Genomic DNA, 20,615 nt, shown 5'->3' with positions numbered 1-20,615 from the left:
GTGAGCATGCCCTGGAAGGGAAAACATTCAGGAAGGCGTAGAGCTTGCTGGTCAGCAGTGGTTGAACATTCAAACTAAGAGTGCAACACAAACTGGAAACAGAGACCATTCACCTTTAAAACAAAAAGGTGTGACTATTACATGGTGTTGGTTTTAGATGTAAGGCACAAGGTTTACCCAATGAAACCCATCACTATTATTTCCTTTGGTGAACGACAGATGATAGGGGGTCACGAACCTGTCTTTAGGCCTGTGCAGCCGACAGTTCTTTGCTATTCTGCAGGTGCCTATGTAGATCGCAGATTTATTAACCTGTGATGCATCATTTGTACTCATTGATAATTGCATACCTGCTAGGCATGCAACGATTACTTGTACTTTCTACTTGCACTTTTTATATTTCTGCTGTATAGAACTTTGGTTAGGCATGTGTTGTTTAATAAGTGCTATATAAATAAATTATGGCCTCAAATTTAAAAAAAGTTTAGTTGGAATCCACCCACTTTGTGTTGCCAGCACTTATTTAAGTTGTCTCTGTTTTAATAATGTGTCAGTTCAAGCCTTTCCTCTCTAATTAGCTTTTGTGATTCAGGGTATATGACATTTTCTGTTGTTTCTGTTTTTGTTTGTATTTTGCAGCTGTTTCCTTTGCCCTCATTCACTTGCTAAGCCTCATTACCAGGAGTCACGAAGGAGGAAATCTCATAGGTCCAGTTAGTGTATGAACATTTGGCACCATTTTTTTAAGGATGGATCACAGTGGAAGCAATATAATATCACACACTTTGATCATCTAAAACACCTCAGTTACTGAAGTTATGCGTGCTGCAGTAAGAGGTGTTGTTTTTGTTTTTTAAAAAAAGAAGAAAAAAAAAAAATCAGAGCCAGGGTGTGTCCCCCTCAATGTGTGGTCATTGACCCCTGGCGTGAGTCCACCCTATTTAAGTTCTCTCCCCCCATTTCTCCAACCTGGGGGAGACAAAAGCAACCCGGCTTCCTGCGTTTCAGGAAGTTGAGAGGAAATGAAGCAAGGGGGTGGTGGTTACTCATTGTTAGCAATGCAGCTGAACAAAGAATGGTGAGAAGGTCAGCGTGTGGATTTAAGCCATGCATGTATGAAGCTATACCACTTACATTGTACAGAATACTGACGGAACACAACTAACATGGAAAGATGAACACAAGAAGAAAAAGGGCACCAACAAAGTCGCGCCTACTGCCCCTCCCATTTCCCATTTGATAACTGAATACACTTCTACAAGTTAAAGTGTGGTTATATTAGTATATGACTGGCTGATTTTATGCTACATACCTACTGGATATAGTATTGACTCTGAGAAATAAAGTTTCTATAGTCTAGCACGTATAGTAAATTAAAGCTGTCTTATTATATTGTCTATCATATATTAATACCTGTATGGATTTTTATAAAAGCATCATATAATGATATCAATGATATCATGCACAACAATCAAAACTGTCTAAACATGCTGACAGTGAGAGCCACATGTCGGCCACCAAAGACAATTTAACAAGAGGAGCTATTTCAATAACTTCTATAAAAGCACAAATCTTTGCAAAATATACAAGAAAACTGTTCTGCTAAAGTCAGAAACAACAAACTTGTTCACTTGAGGCAAAAAACCCAGCTTTGAGTATAACCAAGGTATTAGCATACGTGAGGTGGAGATGGATGGTGGAGAAACAAATGACTCAACCAAGCATCACTGGAGGACTCGCTAGTTGCACTCGACATGACAGGAAGAACAAATGATGGATAATTTGGAATTACTGATTTGGTTACATGGTGGAAAATCAGAAGCCTGACCCAAGAAAGAGCAGAGTTCCAAGATAAGTTACTTTAGTTATTACTTAGGGAAAACACTGCATAGGCTACTTTTGTGATTACAGTTGACTTATGCTGTCTAACTGGTATTCATAGTTTTCAATCGTGTGACCATTCACTGCCACTCAGCAAAACTACTAGTCTGTCAAAGCGGCTAGTAGTGGAGAGTCTTTAGTACTTCAGGAAAAAGTGGGATTTTTTTGTTTGCTTGGTTTTCCTCCCTGTCTTGAGCAAAGATTACTTTAATCATCATTTAATCTTGATGCGTAAATTACGCTGCTGTGGGAGGTGAAGAACAAGAAATTGTTCATTGTTAAAGCAAAAGTAAGTGTTACCAGTCTATCTTAAACAAACTACCAAACGTAAATTTTATATTTTGTTGACTTGGGAAGGGGTTAATTTAAAGACCATAACACATGCGTTTTCTTTTAATAATAAAATAAATACTCACTAATTCAAGGCTGTGCTAATAATTCAGAACCAAATTTATTGTTTTGTAGGATATTCAGAATGTTTTTATGCCGTGAGCAAGATGATCTGTATATACTGTGCACTAGTACACTATTCTCACTACATGCTCCCCAGAGTGGTCACGAGGAAGGCTCCATCCCCTTTGCTGGTTTTTGGTTGCAGCGTGGTACAGACCAGAGAAGACACAGTGTCAAAAAGAATCCAAATGATGAATTGAATGATGATGACTGCAGCATAAATAACAGTTTGCGAATTGAAGGAAACCACTTGACTCCTGTTTAACCTTAATTTACGTCAATCTGCAATTTCACGTAAAACAGCCTTTTAAGTGATGTTTGCAAAGGCATCCGCGAGCTACCATGCCTACAACTTTAACCGCAGCACCACATGATACTGTGACTTTGCCCTGATAACAGAGAGATGGAGAAATCCACGAGGAGGACACACTTACTCACACATTCACTGGACGCAGTTAGTGAATAAAGGCTTTGACGGCACATCTTAACAATACTCCTATTTTGATAAGAAAACACTGCAGACTGCAGAGAAGACATGGACTGTACGTTGTCATGAGCTCCGTTGTGGTTTTAATCTGCACCTTTGAGAAAGCATGTTATCTGTTTTGTAACATTTGGAACCCTATCAGCCTATGATACGGCAATTGTGTACTTTTAGCTCTACACTACAGGAGATAAGCTGAACAGGTCAGAGTTACACCTGCTTTATTTTCTTTTTCTTTCTTTTTAAGGGAACTATCTAATTAGTGTTATCCCATCTTGACACAGTTCAGTGTCTATCATGGTTACCATCAGGAATTCCTCCAAACAAACTACAATTTACTATTTAAACACTTGACACACACTGAAAATTGTTTGGTTTAATATGCAGTTACGTTTCTGGGCATCAAATTGGCCAACTCTAATATTAAAAAATTGAGGTTAAAGGTCATGAGGGTGACTAAATGGCTGAAAATCCAAGTGAATGAATAAATAATGATGAACCCATATTTTAAATTTTACCACACACGCACACACGCACACAAACCCTCAGCAGTGCCATCGCAGCTCTTTCTAACAGCTTAAATCACCCCTCAGCCTGTATCATCGATCCCCGACAGCTACCAACCTCTGTGCAGTGATGCAGACTCATCAAAGTAAAAAGAGCTGAGCTTTTATCAAAGAAAAGCCAACAGGGACAAGAAGATGAAGCAGGAAGAGTTGGGAAAATTGCACCAGAACACACCAGAAAACAGCTCTCATTTGCATGATTACAGAAAGAAAATCAATTAAAAAAAGGCTTGTAAACACGCGTCTACTCCAAGATGAGACGTGTATACAATGTTACAAGCATTTAAAAGCGGTCAGCAGTAAGTCAAAGCTGCAGTGGCCTGATGATAAATGTAGGAAGTGTTGCCCAGACACATGAGTGAATTACTTTGTGGAAAATAAATGCTAAGAAACAGGCTTCTTATTTCTCTTGCATGACTGTGTGAGAGTGTTAGAGAACAGTGTGTCAAGCCAGTCAAGAAGCAGTGAAAAGTATTGGTAAGCAGAATAAAAATAAACTGAGAGAAGAGAAGTGCCAAGAAAGTTGTTAAAATGATGAATTTGATGAGTTTTCACATTTAACGAGTTTAGTGCATATCTCCATTGGATTAAGAGCCCATAGCTAACCAGCAAACTGCTTTGTCAAACATAGACACAGATGTACTCTGAGCTACATGCTAATGCTATCATGCAGATGCAGTTTTACCAAGCTCGTCGTCCGAGTTGAGCTTGTTAGCATGCTGGAAGATCCAGATTAGAACTCAACGCAGGGGCAGATGAGGCTGATAGGATTGTCATTAGTTTAATAGGAACTTGTTTATGAAGCATTGGTTAAAATGATATGTAACGTACCATTGGGTTCATAGTGAATAGATTAGCAAAATGTTACAGTCTGTGGAGGAGCGGTCAAGAATATCACCAAACACCCTCACAGTCAATATTGGCAATTGTCAACAAGAAATCGAAGTTAAAGCAACAATAACCGCCATGTCACAAGGACTTTATACTGAGGAGCTGGCAGGTTAAAGATCATTTAACAGCATTTAATGTTGGGGTTGTTCTCACATACGGCTCAGGCAGGTAATGCCTAATTCATGGCACTGGATTTCTAAATATGGCTATGAATACAGTGCCAGCTATACAAACAAAAAAACCCATACCTCAAGTCTGTCTACAGATCTACATCCTGCCTTGTGGCGTTAATACATCCTGGACTGACTAACAGGAGTTAAAAGACCTTGTAAGGAATTACAAAGAAACAGAGCCTTGGAGCTCCAAGTTTGAAGACTCCATTAAGGCTGAAAGTGTACCGACATACAGATGTAGAGCGCTGCCGTTGAAGAATGGTTGTAATTAGTAAAAGCTTAAATGAAACAACCCAGGGAAGGAACAAAGAAATTGAAAAAGTGTTCCCAAAAAAAGACAACAGCACTGCAAACTCTGCAGCAAAAGTCCCAGTTTCTTTGAAAATCGCTCAATAGACGCTAGAACGCATTTTAAATATACCAAGGACTGCAGAGACAGACAGATGGAGATTGAAACAAATATCGCAGAGGCAAAGAGCGGGTGGCTACACTCCAAATTGTTATCGACATTGCATTTAGGACGGCAAGTGACTCATATTTTCCCAGACACTCAAATCTAACAATCACATTTAATGCAATGGCAAAGCAACATCAGCTGTTTTCTGCCTATGTGTTAATTAAGAACAGGAATAAAAGCTGGAGAATCTTTGATTACATCAACATTCTGTTAAAACACTGCTGCCTACGTGATGAATAAAAGCAGTTTTTGAGCAACCCAAGCTGCTAAAGCTGCTAAAATTGCATGAAATGCTGCCAGGTGTGACTCAAACTCACATGCTCTGCCATTTAGTTAAAAATGTAATCACAGAGATGCAATCCCCATGTCGATCACTTTCCTGCGTTGTTGTTCAATAATCAGAGAAATGTAGTTATTTAATGGCATGCTGTCATATTACACATCTAATACAGAATTTACAACCACAAGCTTCACATTTTCTAAGATGACCTGGCATTTTTCCACCCAACCTCAAAGACTGTGTGGAAAGTGGGAGATTTATTTTTATTTTTCAATGTGTTTGTTCTGTGTGTATGTAAAAGGAATAACAAGTGAGATATACAAGCACATGAGGGATATTAGGGGCTGAAGGGAACAATGGGCAGGGAGGGGACTCATTTACTCTGCACCCAGCTGAGCACTATAAACCCACCCTCCCTCTTTCTTTCCCCTCCCAACCTTTGCATCCTCTGCTCGCTGTAACTAGGCAACACTAGCTTGAAACGATTCGGATGGTAGAGGCAGGCCCATCAAAGGCAAAGACAGACAGGCGGGCTTGCTGCCTTTTTCTTCCCTTCCTGTCTTTCTCTTTGCCTTTACCACCTGCTTATACTGTACTAATTGCTGCAGAGCATTACACTGCTTGCTGATGCGGTAATACAGTGCAACACAGGGTGAAACCCGCAGTATGAGATCCACAGCATCGCCTTTGAGTGCAATGCAAAACTTCATATGCCTGCTGCATCCACAGAAAAACAGCAATTGGATCTCATCTCAGAAGTTCAGTTTAACTAGGTGTTTTGGGGAAATCAGGCACTGGTCTGAAGACAGTGTCTGGGTTGAAAGCAGCAGTTGATAAAACAGTAGGAAAGAAAATCAAGCGCACAGGGCTGACAGCAAAGAACTGACAAATAAGGAAATAGAAACAATAGTTGAGGATTAAAATAATCTTTATAAGCACACATAAACGCACACACACAGATCAGAGGTGTGGCTGTACTGAAGCACCATCTCTGCTGACACATAGGACAGATATGGCCAATTAGTGGTAACAGGATTGAGGCAGTCTAAATAAACAGCAGTCTGGGGGGACATAATGCAGATTTGAAAAAGCAATCCAAGCTAAAGTTTCTCTCAGTATAGACAAACTAGGAAAAACTATCTGAATGGACAATCCGGTAAATATGATACTGCACTGTAATGCTAGTGGGGTTCCAAGTATATATGTCAATTTAAGAACAAGGAATTAAAACAGTGGAAGGAAACTACTGAGCAGCTAGTACTTATCTTGCTCTTTTATTCTAAAAGCACAATGACGCTGATTTGAGATGTAACAATAGTGCGGATATGCTTTTGGCCTGTGTTTGCTGGACCTGTGAAAGCTGCTCAAGTGTGATGCATTAGCCCTGCCGCTCTATGCTCCTCAACTAATCCAAGCCACTCTCTCCCTCTCTCTGTGAGCTTTATCTAGTGTCAAGCTGTGGAAGGAGCCGGGGATGACAGGAAAGCCATCTGTGCCAAGCTCCATCACACTCTGCCCGTGCTGACATTTCCACAACGCGCATGCACGCTGGAACATGTTGGAATCAAAATCCACACATACCCACGTACGACATTTGTACACAAGCATGCAACCAAAACAAACACAGCAGAGTAACTATGGCTTTCCAGTGATGCACAAAGTTAGTGGTAAACACTCGCATGTGTAGTGTGACAGGGAACCATGAACTGAAGAAGCAGTTTAAAAAAAATGGGTGATGAAATAAATGATAGGCAAAAATGAAAATGAGCCGACGTCAAATTAGCTGAACCACCCCACTGCAATGACCCATAACTCGCGTCTGAGTCGTATATTGTCGACTGTGGTGCCTGTCAGGTGTTGGCGACATGTTGGCAGCCAAGCTCGGTTTCCAAAAGCCAATCAGCAGCATGTAATTACCTCCACACCTGCTCACCCGACACCAACAACTCCACTGGTCCCATCTGATGATGTGATGGCTGTGAGCGCAGCTTATCTGGGCAAATCAGCCCCGATGCCACGAGGGTCACCACAATCAACAACAGCTTCATTCACTACTCTACCCTCAGAATGATCCCACGTCACGTTTCCTTCATAGGGCAGCATCATCTGACTGCAATTACTCTTACTGTCAAGTCCCATGAACACCTACTTTTCGTTCTCAAGAAGGTGTCTGAAAATAATATGCTACACTGACGACACTGATGTGAAAGTATGAGCTAGACAGATGATGCAAGAGAAAAATCTGCTGATAACGACAGCTCTTCCTGTTTCTCAATTTGAGTCTTGCCTCTGTGAATAATTTAGCAAATGCGTTTTCACTCGCAACTTCTAGTTTGTTCAAGTTCTCACTTTATTTAAAAAGACGGGTATTTATTTTGAGATTAATTTAAAATATGTAATACTGTACTAACCTGCAGAGGAGGTCGACCAATTTAACTTGTGAAATGAACCGAGGGAGTCGCTTTTCTTTTAATGCCTCATAAAGAACATCTAACAGCAGCAGCAGGTGTTGAAGTCAGGCAAAGTCAATTTATTTATACAGCACATTTATACACAACACAGCTGGAAGGCTGATCTAATGTGTTATGAACAAACATCTGAATTTGTGTATTTCCTCCTGCTTGGATTCCATTTCAGTCATGCGGCTGGTTAAAACTGGAAAAAAAAAAAAAACAGGCTGATTTTCTTTCTAAAAATGTTTAACCACGGGTGTCAAACATAAGGCCTGGGGGCCACAATCGGCCTAACAAAGATGGAAAATCTGAGGAAGTGCATAGATTTTTTAGGTTTTACAGTTTCTTTTACAGGTAACCTTAAAATCAAAGCGAGCTATATGTGGCCCACGATGTAAAACGACTTTGACACACCTGTGTTAAACCATGTACATATGCCTGTTATCACTTTTTGTGCTACAGAAGCACTTTGGGGGGTTAAGTGCCTTGCTCAAGGACATTTAAAACAAATAAAGAGGAAGATTAGAAAAGGCTTGAGGTTAATTTTAGGTCTTTTTTATTATAGAATATAAAGAATGATGTAAAGATTCTTGCTGTTGATGCGCTCTTTCTTTAAATCAACACAAACAGACACTGTTTTGTCTTCACAGCTTTTCTAATAATTCAAGTGGCCTGTTGACAGCTATCCCCAAAAGATCTCTTAAGCCGCCGAAACACCACATCTAATGTCGCAGCAGTTACACCAAGCAAGCAGACACACAGCATTATTCAAGCTGATTCCTGATTCTAACATTCAAAATAACTGGTAGGGATCTACAGAGACACCGGCCACAGGCAGTTCATCTTGTTTGGTCATCCTGCTTGCAAGAGCCACACACTCTTGACAAGCTGGACGTGTAGAATACACTCCAGAATACAGAATGAGGACCTGGATCACAAAGGTTACCGGCATTCCCACGCCTCACTACCCAGCCCTCTTCCAAAAGCCCCTGCTTAACATTTTGACAGCAAAGACGGAAAGAGAGAGAAAAAAAAACAAAAAAACAAAACAGCATTTAGGCCAAAATTGCAGCTTAATTGTTGAGTTTATTTTTCTCTCAATCAACACCAAGTTGGTCAGATCAAAATATTCAGGCCCAGTGGAGCATCAGGGCTGCCTTCGAGCAGACCTATTTAAAACTCTGCGCGCACATGGTTGAACCATGAGTGCTATTTTAACAGGTCTTCTGCCCACTGGCCTTTATAAATGATGATTTCACATACACATCTGGCATTTCCTTTGTCACTTTTTTTTCTTTCCTTTAGATATAAATGATTTCACTAACCTCAGGCTCAAACAAACTACGGATAATTTTTACATTTACAAAATGTTGCTGTAAATTTAAAGAAATTCCTTACTTTTTGTTATAAAAAGTGCACTTGTGAAATTAAGCAAAGCACTTTTTTTTCTTTTTCCTATATCTGGTAAAGAAGGAAAGTCCAGAGAAAACCAGAGTTAAGTAATCTTATCTTATCTTATACGACCTTTGAATCTAACAGTATTTAACCGACTAAATAAATACCTCAAATTATTTCATGTACAGCAGCACCGAAAGTCCAGCGAGATCCATGAAGAGACACGTTCTCGTATTTTAATGAGTGCTCCTTATCAGAGATCCAGAAGCTTGCTCCCTTCATCAGAAGTGGCAGAAAGCCATTACGATTTGAATCTCTCTGGGGACTGCAGTGACTAGTTCATTTGTGGACAGTAAATGTGTCTTCCCACTAGAAAGCCAAATCAAGCCAACCGGGACACCAGAATGAGATTGTCACAGACAATTGGATTTTCATTAACAATCTGTGAATCAGTTAATTTGTTTCTAAAATGGAAATTAAGTCCCTCTGAAATGATTTGTTATTCCTTTAGGGAAATCACTGACTTGTGCCCGCAAAAACAAGAAGTTGTCAAGCAAATGAAGAGTTTCTTGCAGGCTGTAATTGTCAGTGTCTTAAAGCAGACATGATTCAAACCATCCCCACCAACAACAGCCACTCAACAGCTGATGCAGCTTCTTTGCTTCATCAAAAGCACATTTCACGTCTGGCTCCTATCTAAAAAGCTGAGGCTGTCCTATTAGTGCAGCAGTGTGCCTAAACACAAGTAACTAACAACAATACAGAATTCCTCCCAAGATATGGTCCAAAAACAGACACTACAACACCGATGAACACGGCCTTTAACATGCCAGTTCCCAAGTACAAAGCTGTGTGAAGTCTGACTGTGACAATTTGCACCAATGTGAGAAAACCCCAGGTAACAGAGAGATGAAATCACAGCTAGCGAGTGTTTGTTCTGTGTGCTGCCTAAAGCACAGTCTGCCCAAACAGCACCATCACCTAAACAAAACAGCGAGAATGACCAAATGTAGCTGCGTGCTGCATGTTGCATTTGACTAAACCAGTTTCCTTTTGTAACTGTGCTGACTGGTGATTAGGGAAAGAGAAATCAATACTGACATTAAACAACTGGCAGAAAACGACTTTAAGAGGTAGCAAAATATTATTTACACTGCCAATTACTGACCCACTGTGGCATATATTTCATGAAAAAGGTCATATGAAAACTTAATTTCAGAAATGAAAATGGATAATTGCTAAAACTGGATTCTAACAGTTGTGATTATTCTAAATTAAAACAGAGTGCTATAATACAGTGTGGGATCAGTTCGTTCCAGAGATTTCTGTTGGGCCTAATTACTTAAAATGTTGAATTGTACAATAAGAATGTGATTAAACGTTAGAGCTACTCATCAGAGAAGATGAGAATTACACAATATTGATGCTTGCTGTATGGAATCAGTTCGGTAAGTGGGTAATATTGATCAAGACAACATAGTTTAACACATTTTCACGTTTCACTGGCTTTGGTCTCATTGTAAATTTCAAAACAAGCCTAACTAATACCTAACTCTCCATCTAGTTGAACTCTTTTAGACACAGGCTAAGCTGCTTGGAAAGAAAGCGACTGGACTTTAAGTTTCATGAAGATGTTTCACCTCATCTGAGAGTTCCAGGTATTTAAACCACAGAGGGTCACTGATCACACCTCCTCACCTCCTCACATGAGTCAACCTGTGAAAAGGAGTGGGTCATTATCACCAGAGACTTCCAAGTGAAACCATTATAACACCTTGCCTCACCATATCATGTGACCTATTAAGGTCACCTGTAGATGTGAGTGGAGGTTGAGGCGCCTGGGAAGGGATCTCAAAACTGCATTTTAGGGGGCAGACAGTTGGTGTCGTAACCACGCCCTCTGTTCAAAGATGGAGACAGGACGTGGTGTTTAAAAGTAAGGAAAATGCAAACCTGTCAAGTCAAAGGGAAGTTAGTAAGTCATTGTGGTGCTGGCATGAATGTTGCACTTCTTAAGTCAGTTTGTGTGTTTTTTCTGAGCTATATGTGAAGATCAAGACGATTTTGAACACTTAACTCTTTAAAGGCTTCCTGTTTGAGAGTTGTTGTGTGGCTAACATGGAGCCAAAGATGACTATAAAGTCTCTTGACTTCCTAATGGAGGAAATTTCTACTATCAGGTTGCAGGAGAAAAGCATGCTTGATATTGTGGAGGAGGTAAAGCTCCTCTGCATCCAAAATGCAGAGTAAGGTTGCAGACCTGGAACAATACTCCAGCAGGAAAGAGGTAATGTAAAGTACTTAAATGACAAATTGTAAAATATTCATTGAACTAAACTGATCGCTGGAGGAAGCTAAAGTACTTCCTCCGGCAGGCCATCAAAAATATGGTGGATCTGCAGTTTATATCAGTAAGGAAGCTAAATAAATATTAACTGATAAATATTAACTTACGGTGAAGGGGTCAGATTAAATCAGCACTCCTTTTCGATACGTAACTGAATCAGAACAGATGACGTGACACTGAAATATATTTTGCTTTATTTTGTGTAGCATTTTTTCCTTTTCTTTGCCAAATGAACTTCTGTATATTATTTACATGATGCAAATATACTGAACATAAACAAACAAGTCCAGTCGCTTTCTTTCCAAGCTCCTTAGACTACTGTGACCTGGATGACTAAGACCTCACACAGACATATAATTTAGACACATGGAAAATCAAAGGTTCAACTTGAACACTGATTTTCCAGCTACCACGATGGAAATGGACCGACAGAGTAATCCACATTCAAAGTAGCTGTAAAACCCTCACACCTGTGACCGCATTACATCCGACCGCTCTGCATCGGACAACAATGCCCCTTAGCCGTTTCAAACTCATGCTCAACCGCAGCCTCTTTCACACTCTTATGCATCCTACTCCTAAAATCAGTGCTGAACCTGCTTTCTCCACTTAAACTTTTGTTAATGTCCTACATTTACTAAAGTGCATTTTAACAACCCACCCAGTTTGCACGAGAAACCACTTTCAATATGGGTGGAGAGGGTAACAGTGACAGCCCTGATGCTACAGAATTTAAATTTGCTTAACAAAACAAGACAAAGTGAAAGTCACATACAGCCTATCGGCCATTGTCTGTTCTTTTTTTAGTTAACTAAAAGACTGCGTAGTTATTTTGTTAGTTCTTTCATCAGGTAATTTTGTTTTTTCTGTTTAATAACAAGGGAGTGGGAGAGATGTCAAAAAGCTGCTACACCATCCACCATTATGTCCTCTTTAGCTGAATGGTCCGACAGCTCAATGTGCTTTGTGAGTTATAAAAAAGAAAAAGACACAATGTTTTTCTTTAATTAAGAAGAAGATTAACCTACTTTCAGGGACTGCAAATCTGGCATTTTTTTTAGTTTTTAAGCCAAAATACAAAATTTTGTAGCTTCCTACAGCAAAGGATTCAGAGGTTGTTTTATAATCAGGGTTCATACACATTTTTCAGGGTCACATTCAGGCACTTTTTACATAGAAAAATGCACCACAGACAAATACTGGAAAAGGAAATTGTACACTATACGCATATTGCAGCAACTCAGAAAACACATTTCTCTTAAAAATTAAGATTTGCAAATGTGAACCAATCAGCCTGTTAGAGATATTCATCTCCAAGGCCAAATTAATAAGTCTTCGCATGAGGTATTGATGCTTCTTTCCTATGCGACACAAAAAATAGGAGACAGATTTTATTTATTTTTTTAACTAGTTATGCACCCACGCACCCAAAAATGGGGGCAAAAGGGAGGAGATCACGTTTAATCGGTTATAACACGAAGTCAGAAATGTAAGTGCCGACATGAGTAGTGTCCACAGAAACCTCTGAATCTCAGCCAAAATCTCATATAAACCATTTCTACAGACACCAAACAAAGCACAGACACCAAAAAGTTTAAAGAGCAAATACGTCACCATGAATTTGTGGACAGGTAATATCCATATTTTGATTTATGATTTTCTGGAGTTAAATGTGAACCGAAGCATATTTTCAAAGGTGTTATATGCTGTAAAATACTTTTAAACATTAGGTGAGGGTTATAAAAAAATCTAATTTTTTTATGTTTGAGTCACAGCAACTTTGACATAGTAACATCTGCAGTAATATGTATACATCTGATGACATCTCACAAGTGTTAGCTTTATTTGATACCAAAACTGTTTACACAGAGTTTTTAATTGCAGAGAAAATTTATTTTGGTCATTTCATTTTTGAACAGAAAGCTCAGAAAACCCCTGGAGGTCTAACAGGTTAAAGTTAATTCCCAATAAAACCAACTGTGAGATATTTGACTACATTGCTGTCTGTATTATTGTCATAGTCATAAATGATCACCTTTAAAGTGTTTGTGCTAATAACACCATGTACAGTAAGACAGGCATGGAGAACAGCACTGACTGGAGAGGCTTTGAACAGATGACACACTCAGTTTAATTCAATATACAAGACTTTAAGAATGCACAAGCATCTACCTAAAATCTATTTATTTAGTCTATCATCTGTGATATTTTTAGGTACAATTATAATGTACCTTAAATAAACAGGCAACCTTAAAGTATGAAATATTAAAACACTTAAATTTGTATGTTGTCTCAGTGGCTGATAGTGCCCCACAGGCCTCAATGTGAGTTGAAGCCATTTATAATTTATAAAAATAAACAGATTTTGAATGAAAGCCTCAGAACTTCGGTAGCACAAAAAAGTGGCTATTCTTTGTGCCCATATGGATCAGTCCCTCTTATTACCATTATTTCCTTAAGCCATAAGTTGGCTAGTTAAGTGTCAGATTAACGTTTAAAGCTTTTACTTGAGTGAAGTAACTCACATTACTGCTACTGCTAAGTAATGTTAGCTAAATTCACAGCATATTCAATAAATCCCCATGCCATAACTAAGTGCTATAATAGCGCTGCCATACTCCATCACACGCATTTCAATCATTTCTAAAGCAAGTTTAGTGCACTCATCCCCGACTGTGTGGGGGAGGGGGTCACACATTGAAACAGACTGACATGCAGGGGTAGGCAGCCCAGGCGGAGAAATGTTGCTTTTAGACTTTGAGACTTGTGTTATTTCTCTACCTGATAAGAAAACTATTCGGTCAGATAGTTATTTGTGGTGAATGAAATACAGTTTCAAGCACTTTTAAGCACCACACCTGAAATTTAAGCACTTTTCAAACCTTGAAAAGACAATATTACAATTCAAGCATTTTCAAGGTTTTCAAGCACCTGTACGAACCCTCTATAATGTAAGACTGTCCCAATTGTCTTTGAATCAAATCAATTAATATTTTCTGGTCAGATATTTGTTTTGATCATTATAATGCAAAACTCTTAGTTTCCTTATATGTTGCTTCCAAGGTGCCAGACATTCTCGTGATGTTGAGCAATAGTTCTCCAGACTTTACAGCTACTCTAAAGACTCTAAAACCCTTTCAAATTCTTTCTTTGGACATGAGCTGCTTTTCTCGCTGATTTTCAGTGCATTCTTGTACCTTTTCTGTTTGTTAAGTCAATTAAAACTGACCTGTGAATCATTCAATCATCCAACAGCTATCTAGGTCAAGGGACGAGGCAGTGTTACAAAAAAGACAAATTCTGTCTTTTTTCTTTAGGCACTCTGTTTTTAGCAGCCTGTCAAATAAACACATCACTTCTTCCCTATTTCTCAGTTGAATGCATGAAAAATGCCAAAGATAACACAATAGGTGATTCCCATAGAGACGAAAATGTGGCCCATCTCAGCATGATGTGCAGTGTGTCCTTAAAAAAATTTAAGGATACTGCACAGCAGAGGACAAAAGAAGAAGTGGCAGCTACGTGGCTGCGTTGTCACAAACTTGGGTGTCCACACCAACCACGTGCCCATCCAGCGGGGTGATGACATTACCTCTCAGAGGTATAAATCTACAGCACACGAACAGCATCTAAAGTCACATCCTCGAGAAACATGAAAACATCCAGCAAAGCTCTGCGACAGGTTGGCTCAAGATTTGATTTGCAACATCTTAAAGCTTTGACGTGCAGTTTTTAATTATGTCAATTTTCAAATATGAATTTCTGCAATTCTGCACTTGGCATGGTTCACATGGGTATGGGTAAAATCCCTACTTAAAGTAAATCTAACATCTATATACTTACAAAAGACATTTAACAAATCAGGTTTTTATGAATATTTTCACCTCAAACACACTCAAAATAAAATAGTATCATACACCATAGATGTAGGTCAACTTGTCTGGAAATCATAGTTAGGAGACTCCCCGGGCTCATCAACCAGGCATGAATAATCCATGTCCAGATTTCAATTAGCCTGCAAGCAAGACTCATCAGTGTGTGTGTGTGTGTGTGTGTGTGTGTGTGTGTGTGTGTGTGTGTGTGTGTGTGTGTGTGTGTGTGTGTGTGTGCGTGCTCCAGAAATAACTAATTTTAACACTGATGAGATGGACAAATGCCGGGCCTGAAGCCATTGCTCATTTACAGATGTCTGTGGTAAGTAAAATCCAAACAGGGCGAGGGATCCATCTGTTTAATCACCTTTCACATTTCTTTGAATTCTAAGAGAGAGCAAGAGGTTTAGTTTTACCGTTACTTGGTGCTGCTGAGCTGCGGTTCAACATTACAAAGGTCTCTGATCAAATTAGGCTAAAAATAGAGCTGCTGTTGATTTGGAGATCCCGCTCACTATTCTGTGCAGCAATGAAAGTAAAGAAGCACATAGAGGTCTAATCATTATCTCTGTTCAAATCATGTCCTCTGTTTCCCTCTCATTTTCTTCTACAGGGAGTGTTAAGAATAACTTTTAAAAATCTAGCTCTCAGCCAGTAACAGACTTTCCATTCAGAAGAGAGGAGAAACTCATGCGTTCACCTTCTTAATTCAAAATAAATAAATAATCAGAAATATTACCTGTGGAAATGTGTGTGATGACAGACAAACTCAAGGTATTTAAAAAATATATATTTATGGTGTTTAGTCATGCTAATAAAGCCTTTATACACACACACCAATGCTGCATTGAAAAAGCCACCTTTTACAGATTTTTAGAAACACATCTTTACATAACTAGTCGTGAATTTTTTATATCAAATGCATTTAAAATAGAAACCATCTCGACTGTGTAATCTGCTCAGTAACCACACAGGCCACCAGTCTAACAACACCGGAGAGAAAGCACAAGTATTTTAACAGCAATATCCTCTCATTTGGAACCAGCTGCTTAATTACATATTACGAACTTGACCCTGACAAATCTCTGCATGGGCATTGCTATACATAATCTGCAAAACAGCCATAACAGGGCAGACTGAACATAGACAGTCTATACAGTATGATTACAAAAACCCAGCAACAGAGCCTTTCATACTTCTAAGTAAGATGTGCACTGAGGTGGTTTGTTTGCACACACAAACACACAAGAGTGTGGTCATGTGTTGTCACCACTGTCAGCAGTTTTTTTTTAAATAAATCACAAGCTCTGTGTAGCCAGGGTAACGTAAATAATAATACACAATACAAAAGGGGCAGAGATGCACTTTGTACAGCTAAAGTCATATTATATCGAATGTATATATGTACCTGTTTCCCTGGACAAAGCTGTGATCCTGTGCAGGATACACAGATGAGTCTTGTGCCTATGGAATGCTATTATAGTTCCAGTGAGAGGGTGAAGGGGTCACTATCTAATCACTAGTGTAAATAGCCTGGGACAAACACAAATAACCAGCATGGACTCTGCTCTTGTGTCCTGCTTTCTATCTATTGTAAACGGCACAATGCTGAGCTTTGTTTCTGGATTTGTTGGTTTGTTGGTTACTTTGAGCTCTTGTCCAGTGACTCTGTGAAATAAAACAGTTTACTTAACTTAATAATCTATCTACTGAAGGTCTAAACAACCAAAAGCATTTATTTATCCAGGTAAAGGTTTATGGTAGCATTATATGTTTAAATGCTAGATTTGTCATACTCACTGTACTTCTTATACTTGTACTCCTGTTAGAATGCCGCGGTCACTGACTGATGAAATCAAACTGCAGGTACAAGCTGCCAAACATGTGTTTCCCTTGAAAGCTGTCTGGGCGCGTGGATAAATCTGCTCTTTATTAGGACTGACCTCACACAACTTCTTGTGAAAGTGTTATAACCATAATGAGAGGTGTGACTGCTTGATAACAGCAATTATCACTACTACTACTGATCTGACTTTACATATATCACGCATCTACTAGATTTGAATAATAAACGTGTCTGTTTAAAAGTGGACTGCACTGAGTTTACCTCAAAACCCAGTAAACACATGGAAAATAAACAAGCTGGAGCAGGACTGAGGCACAGGGCTGTGTAATCAGGAGCCGGGCTGTGACTAAAGGGTGTTTTTAACCGTGAAGCCCATCTCACAACTGGCGCTCCTCATCAGACACAGCCTCTATCACGGGAGATCTGTGGGTCCAGATGAGGCAACGGGAGGCCCAGGCAGGCCCCTCCTTGCAATGCCTTTGAATCCCCAAGAGGACCTGAAAGAACTAGGTAGAAAGGATTTCTGTGCTACTTTGCTTAGCCTGTTGGTATCCAAACCCACATCTGAAATATCAATATCAGTGGTTAGCAACTAAGAAATCCTTTGCAGCGTAAACATCCAAATACTTATTAAAAGCCACGCAGGCCAACACTCACATGACCCACTCCACGACTGATCCATTATTTAGAAAGCTGCTGAAGAAACAGTTCAGAGCTTGTATTCAAAGCACATCATGTGAGCCCCTCTTTCAGACATGCACGTTTGCATCTGAGTGGGTCGGCTTCATGTTCAAATGTGCACCCTTGTCACTTGTCTTGTCTGTAACACTCATGACATCAACCATAACAGGTCAGACCTTGTAAAGTTTGTGTTGCTTTACACATTAATAGACAGGCAGGGGTACGACTGCACGTCCCTAATTACAGTGCGGGTTGTGCAGCTCACAAAAAAAATGCAACCACTTTGGAGAAAGTCCTAAATAGCACTGAAAGAGAAACAAAAATGAACACATTTCGGTCTTTCCACCATGTTTTAGTAAGAAAACTCGTATTGCGCAATGTCATGTTCGTAGGAAATATTAGGTACACAATGGTACACATCTCCTGCCTGGAAAAAGGCATTAGACTGAGAGCAGTACACTGTAGCTTTGGCGGTGGTGGTGGTTGGAGGGGACCAAAAAAAAAAAAAAAAACACTGCCACAGTTGAGAAACTGTGATAAGTCCGCTTCAGTAACCAGCATTGGGGCTGGTTCCTGCTAATGTTTCACAGTTACTGCACATCTCTTCAAGCATTACTGGTAATTTCCTTACTGCTATGGCATGCTGGTATGACTTCCTTTCCCCCCATTCACTCCCTCTCCCTCGCATTTCCTTAGAGTTTCGGCAGGGTTTCTTTAATTTTCAAGGATACACAAACAGGGACACTTAAGGCCTGGCTCGAATCGGATGAAGTCACTGATCCTAAATAAATTTGTTTCAGTCAGACTGAAATACTACTGATACTCAAATGCTACATGTCTCCAACATCTGTGTTAATGTTTAGAGGCCAAAAGCAGTGTCACTTGACTTTTATCTGTGTGTGTGCGTGAGAGTGTGAATGTGCTGGTGTAAATGAAAGTTTAAACTGGTTACACATCTCCTACTTAAAAGGGAAGTGAGTGGACACCCTGTCCAGCACCATCACCTCCCACCAGAACAGCGACCCGCACTCAAACTGCCCTGCCTTATGCCTTCTTTCACACACAGATGCTTAACAAAAATCGTACAAGACAAAGGTCCACCCTGAAGACATCGGACTCATTCAACCTGCCCACTGTTGTTTTTCTATGGCAGTGTCATAGGAATGAAAGGTATCAGTGAAATTGTTCTTTTTTTAATCTTTTTATCTTTTTTTGAGGAAAACTATCCTCATGTTGCACCCATCCAAGCTTGGAAACATGAAATATGGCAGATTTACAAGCTAGGAGTCCAATGAAGATGAAGCCCACAGTTACCGCAGTTATTGGTATTATGGGTGGGTGGGTCCTTCGCACAGACATTGCAAGGTCGCATTACCTGTTTAATCGCCTATTTCTGCAGAAGCGTGAGCATATTGGAGTAATAAATCACAATATATGAAATACTAAACGATTTGCAACACTATTATAAAAATAATATCAATAATATCTTGAGGAAAAAAACTTGTAGTTTCTTATTTTTACTTAAATGCCATAAAGAAGCCAGTCTGCATCTTACCATCTATATTTTCTCTGTCGCTGATGTGCTGGAGGTTGCAACCCGTGTCTTCGCGACTCAGCTCCGGCTCGGGCCGGTAGGGCTCCAGCCTGGAGTGGTTGCTTCTCCGGTGTTTGGGGCTCGACGACACGCAGCAGGAGGTTGTATTGCCCATGTTTGCGAAAGCAGCTTTCGGTTGTATTCCTCAAGCCCAACTCCACCCGGCAGGCTTTCTCCCTGCTGTTGCTGCTAGCCTTACTACAAGAGGAAAAAACGGGGCGGTAACGCGGAGACGGGACCCCGGTGCAAACGAGCTTTGCCCTGGTACAATTTGCGTTACACGCCCTTCTCTCGCGTCCACGGCACGCTTAGTTAAACAAATGGAGCCATTGGGAGCTACTAGAAAAAACAGAAAAAGAAAAAAAACGCCAAGGTTGGCTAATGAAAAAGAAAACCAGCTAAATGTCCACTTCCAAACCTCCAGGCGAGGGGAGGTGGTGCCCCTGGATAGCAGGCTTCGGTATCGCTGTCGACTCCCTCGCCCTGTAATTCCTCTCCGAGCGTGCGTTTACTCTCTGAGACACATTTTCCGAGCACTGTTACTTTATAACGATACGGATATAAGAACATGGCACTTGAGCTGGTCGGAGAGGAAGATGTTTTTGCTCTCAGCGCTACATGGTTGCCAGAGTACTGTAGACTGCTGCTGCTGCTACATCCGCTGCCGTGTTGCCTTCAGGTACTACAAGTACAGTCATATTTTCGACAACCAAAGTTGCTTAAGCAGTTTCGAATTAGGGGCCGTTAATGGCCAGAAAAGAAAGCATTTGTGATTATAAAGAAATTGAGGGATAAAAGTAACTCCCGAGGTAGAAGTGCGCTTTGATTTTTATTTAAAGTTGCTTTAAAAAAATGTAGCTCAACATATAAATTGCAAAGACTATTACTCTTATTAAAAATTCCACGCTCCCTGCTGATCATAAACATATCTTTAAAAAAAAAAAACCCACTGCGCTGTGGCTGTGATGGAAAAGGTTCCGGTTCAAGTGGGTAGTTACAACCGTGTAATAAATGCTCAATTATAATACCGTCTACAGGATACAACCAAGGAAACTAAGGAATGTAATACAACGTAATGACGCTACGTTTCGTTACCCCATTTTTTAACCGATATTTTTATGCAGTTGTTGGTGTATCTGTAAACTTAAAATAGAAAGCAGTTCATTTTGCTTGAAAAGGTGAATGAACTGTGCTGTTTCCCTGGTTATGACTTGTTATGGGCACAAACACAGACGCCTGTCC

At 39.9% G+C, this 20,615-nt stretch overlaps 1 protein-coding gene across 4 annotated transcripts in view; it reads right to left on the bottom strand.

Annotated features, from left to right (window-relative positions):
- Positions 1-20,615, bottom strand: part of ccny (cyclin Y) — a 41,159-nt gene extending 20,544 nt beyond the window's left edge. For all 4 annotated transcript variants that reach the window (XM_040018684.1, XM_040018686.1, XM_040018685.1 and 1 more), the window contains exon 1: positions 19,335-20,615. In XM_040018684.1, the coding sequence (XP_039874618.1) occupies positions 19,335-19,488 (154 nt within the window). In that variant the 5' untranslated portion in view covers positions 19,489-20,615. The remainder of the gene's footprint in view (positions 1-19,334) is intronic.

Source organism: Simochromis diagramma, unplaced genomic scaffold, assembly GCF_900408965.1.
Source record: "Simochromis diagramma unplaced genomic scaffold, fSimDia1.1 OVJJ01000717.1, whole genome shotgun sequence".
Lineage (NCBI taxonomy): Eukaryota > Metazoa > Chordata > Actinopteri > Cichliformes > Cichlidae > Simochromis > Simochromis diagramma.
The sequence above is the reverse complement of the archived record's forward strand: the minus strand, read 5'-3'. Positions and strand labels throughout refer to the sequence as shown.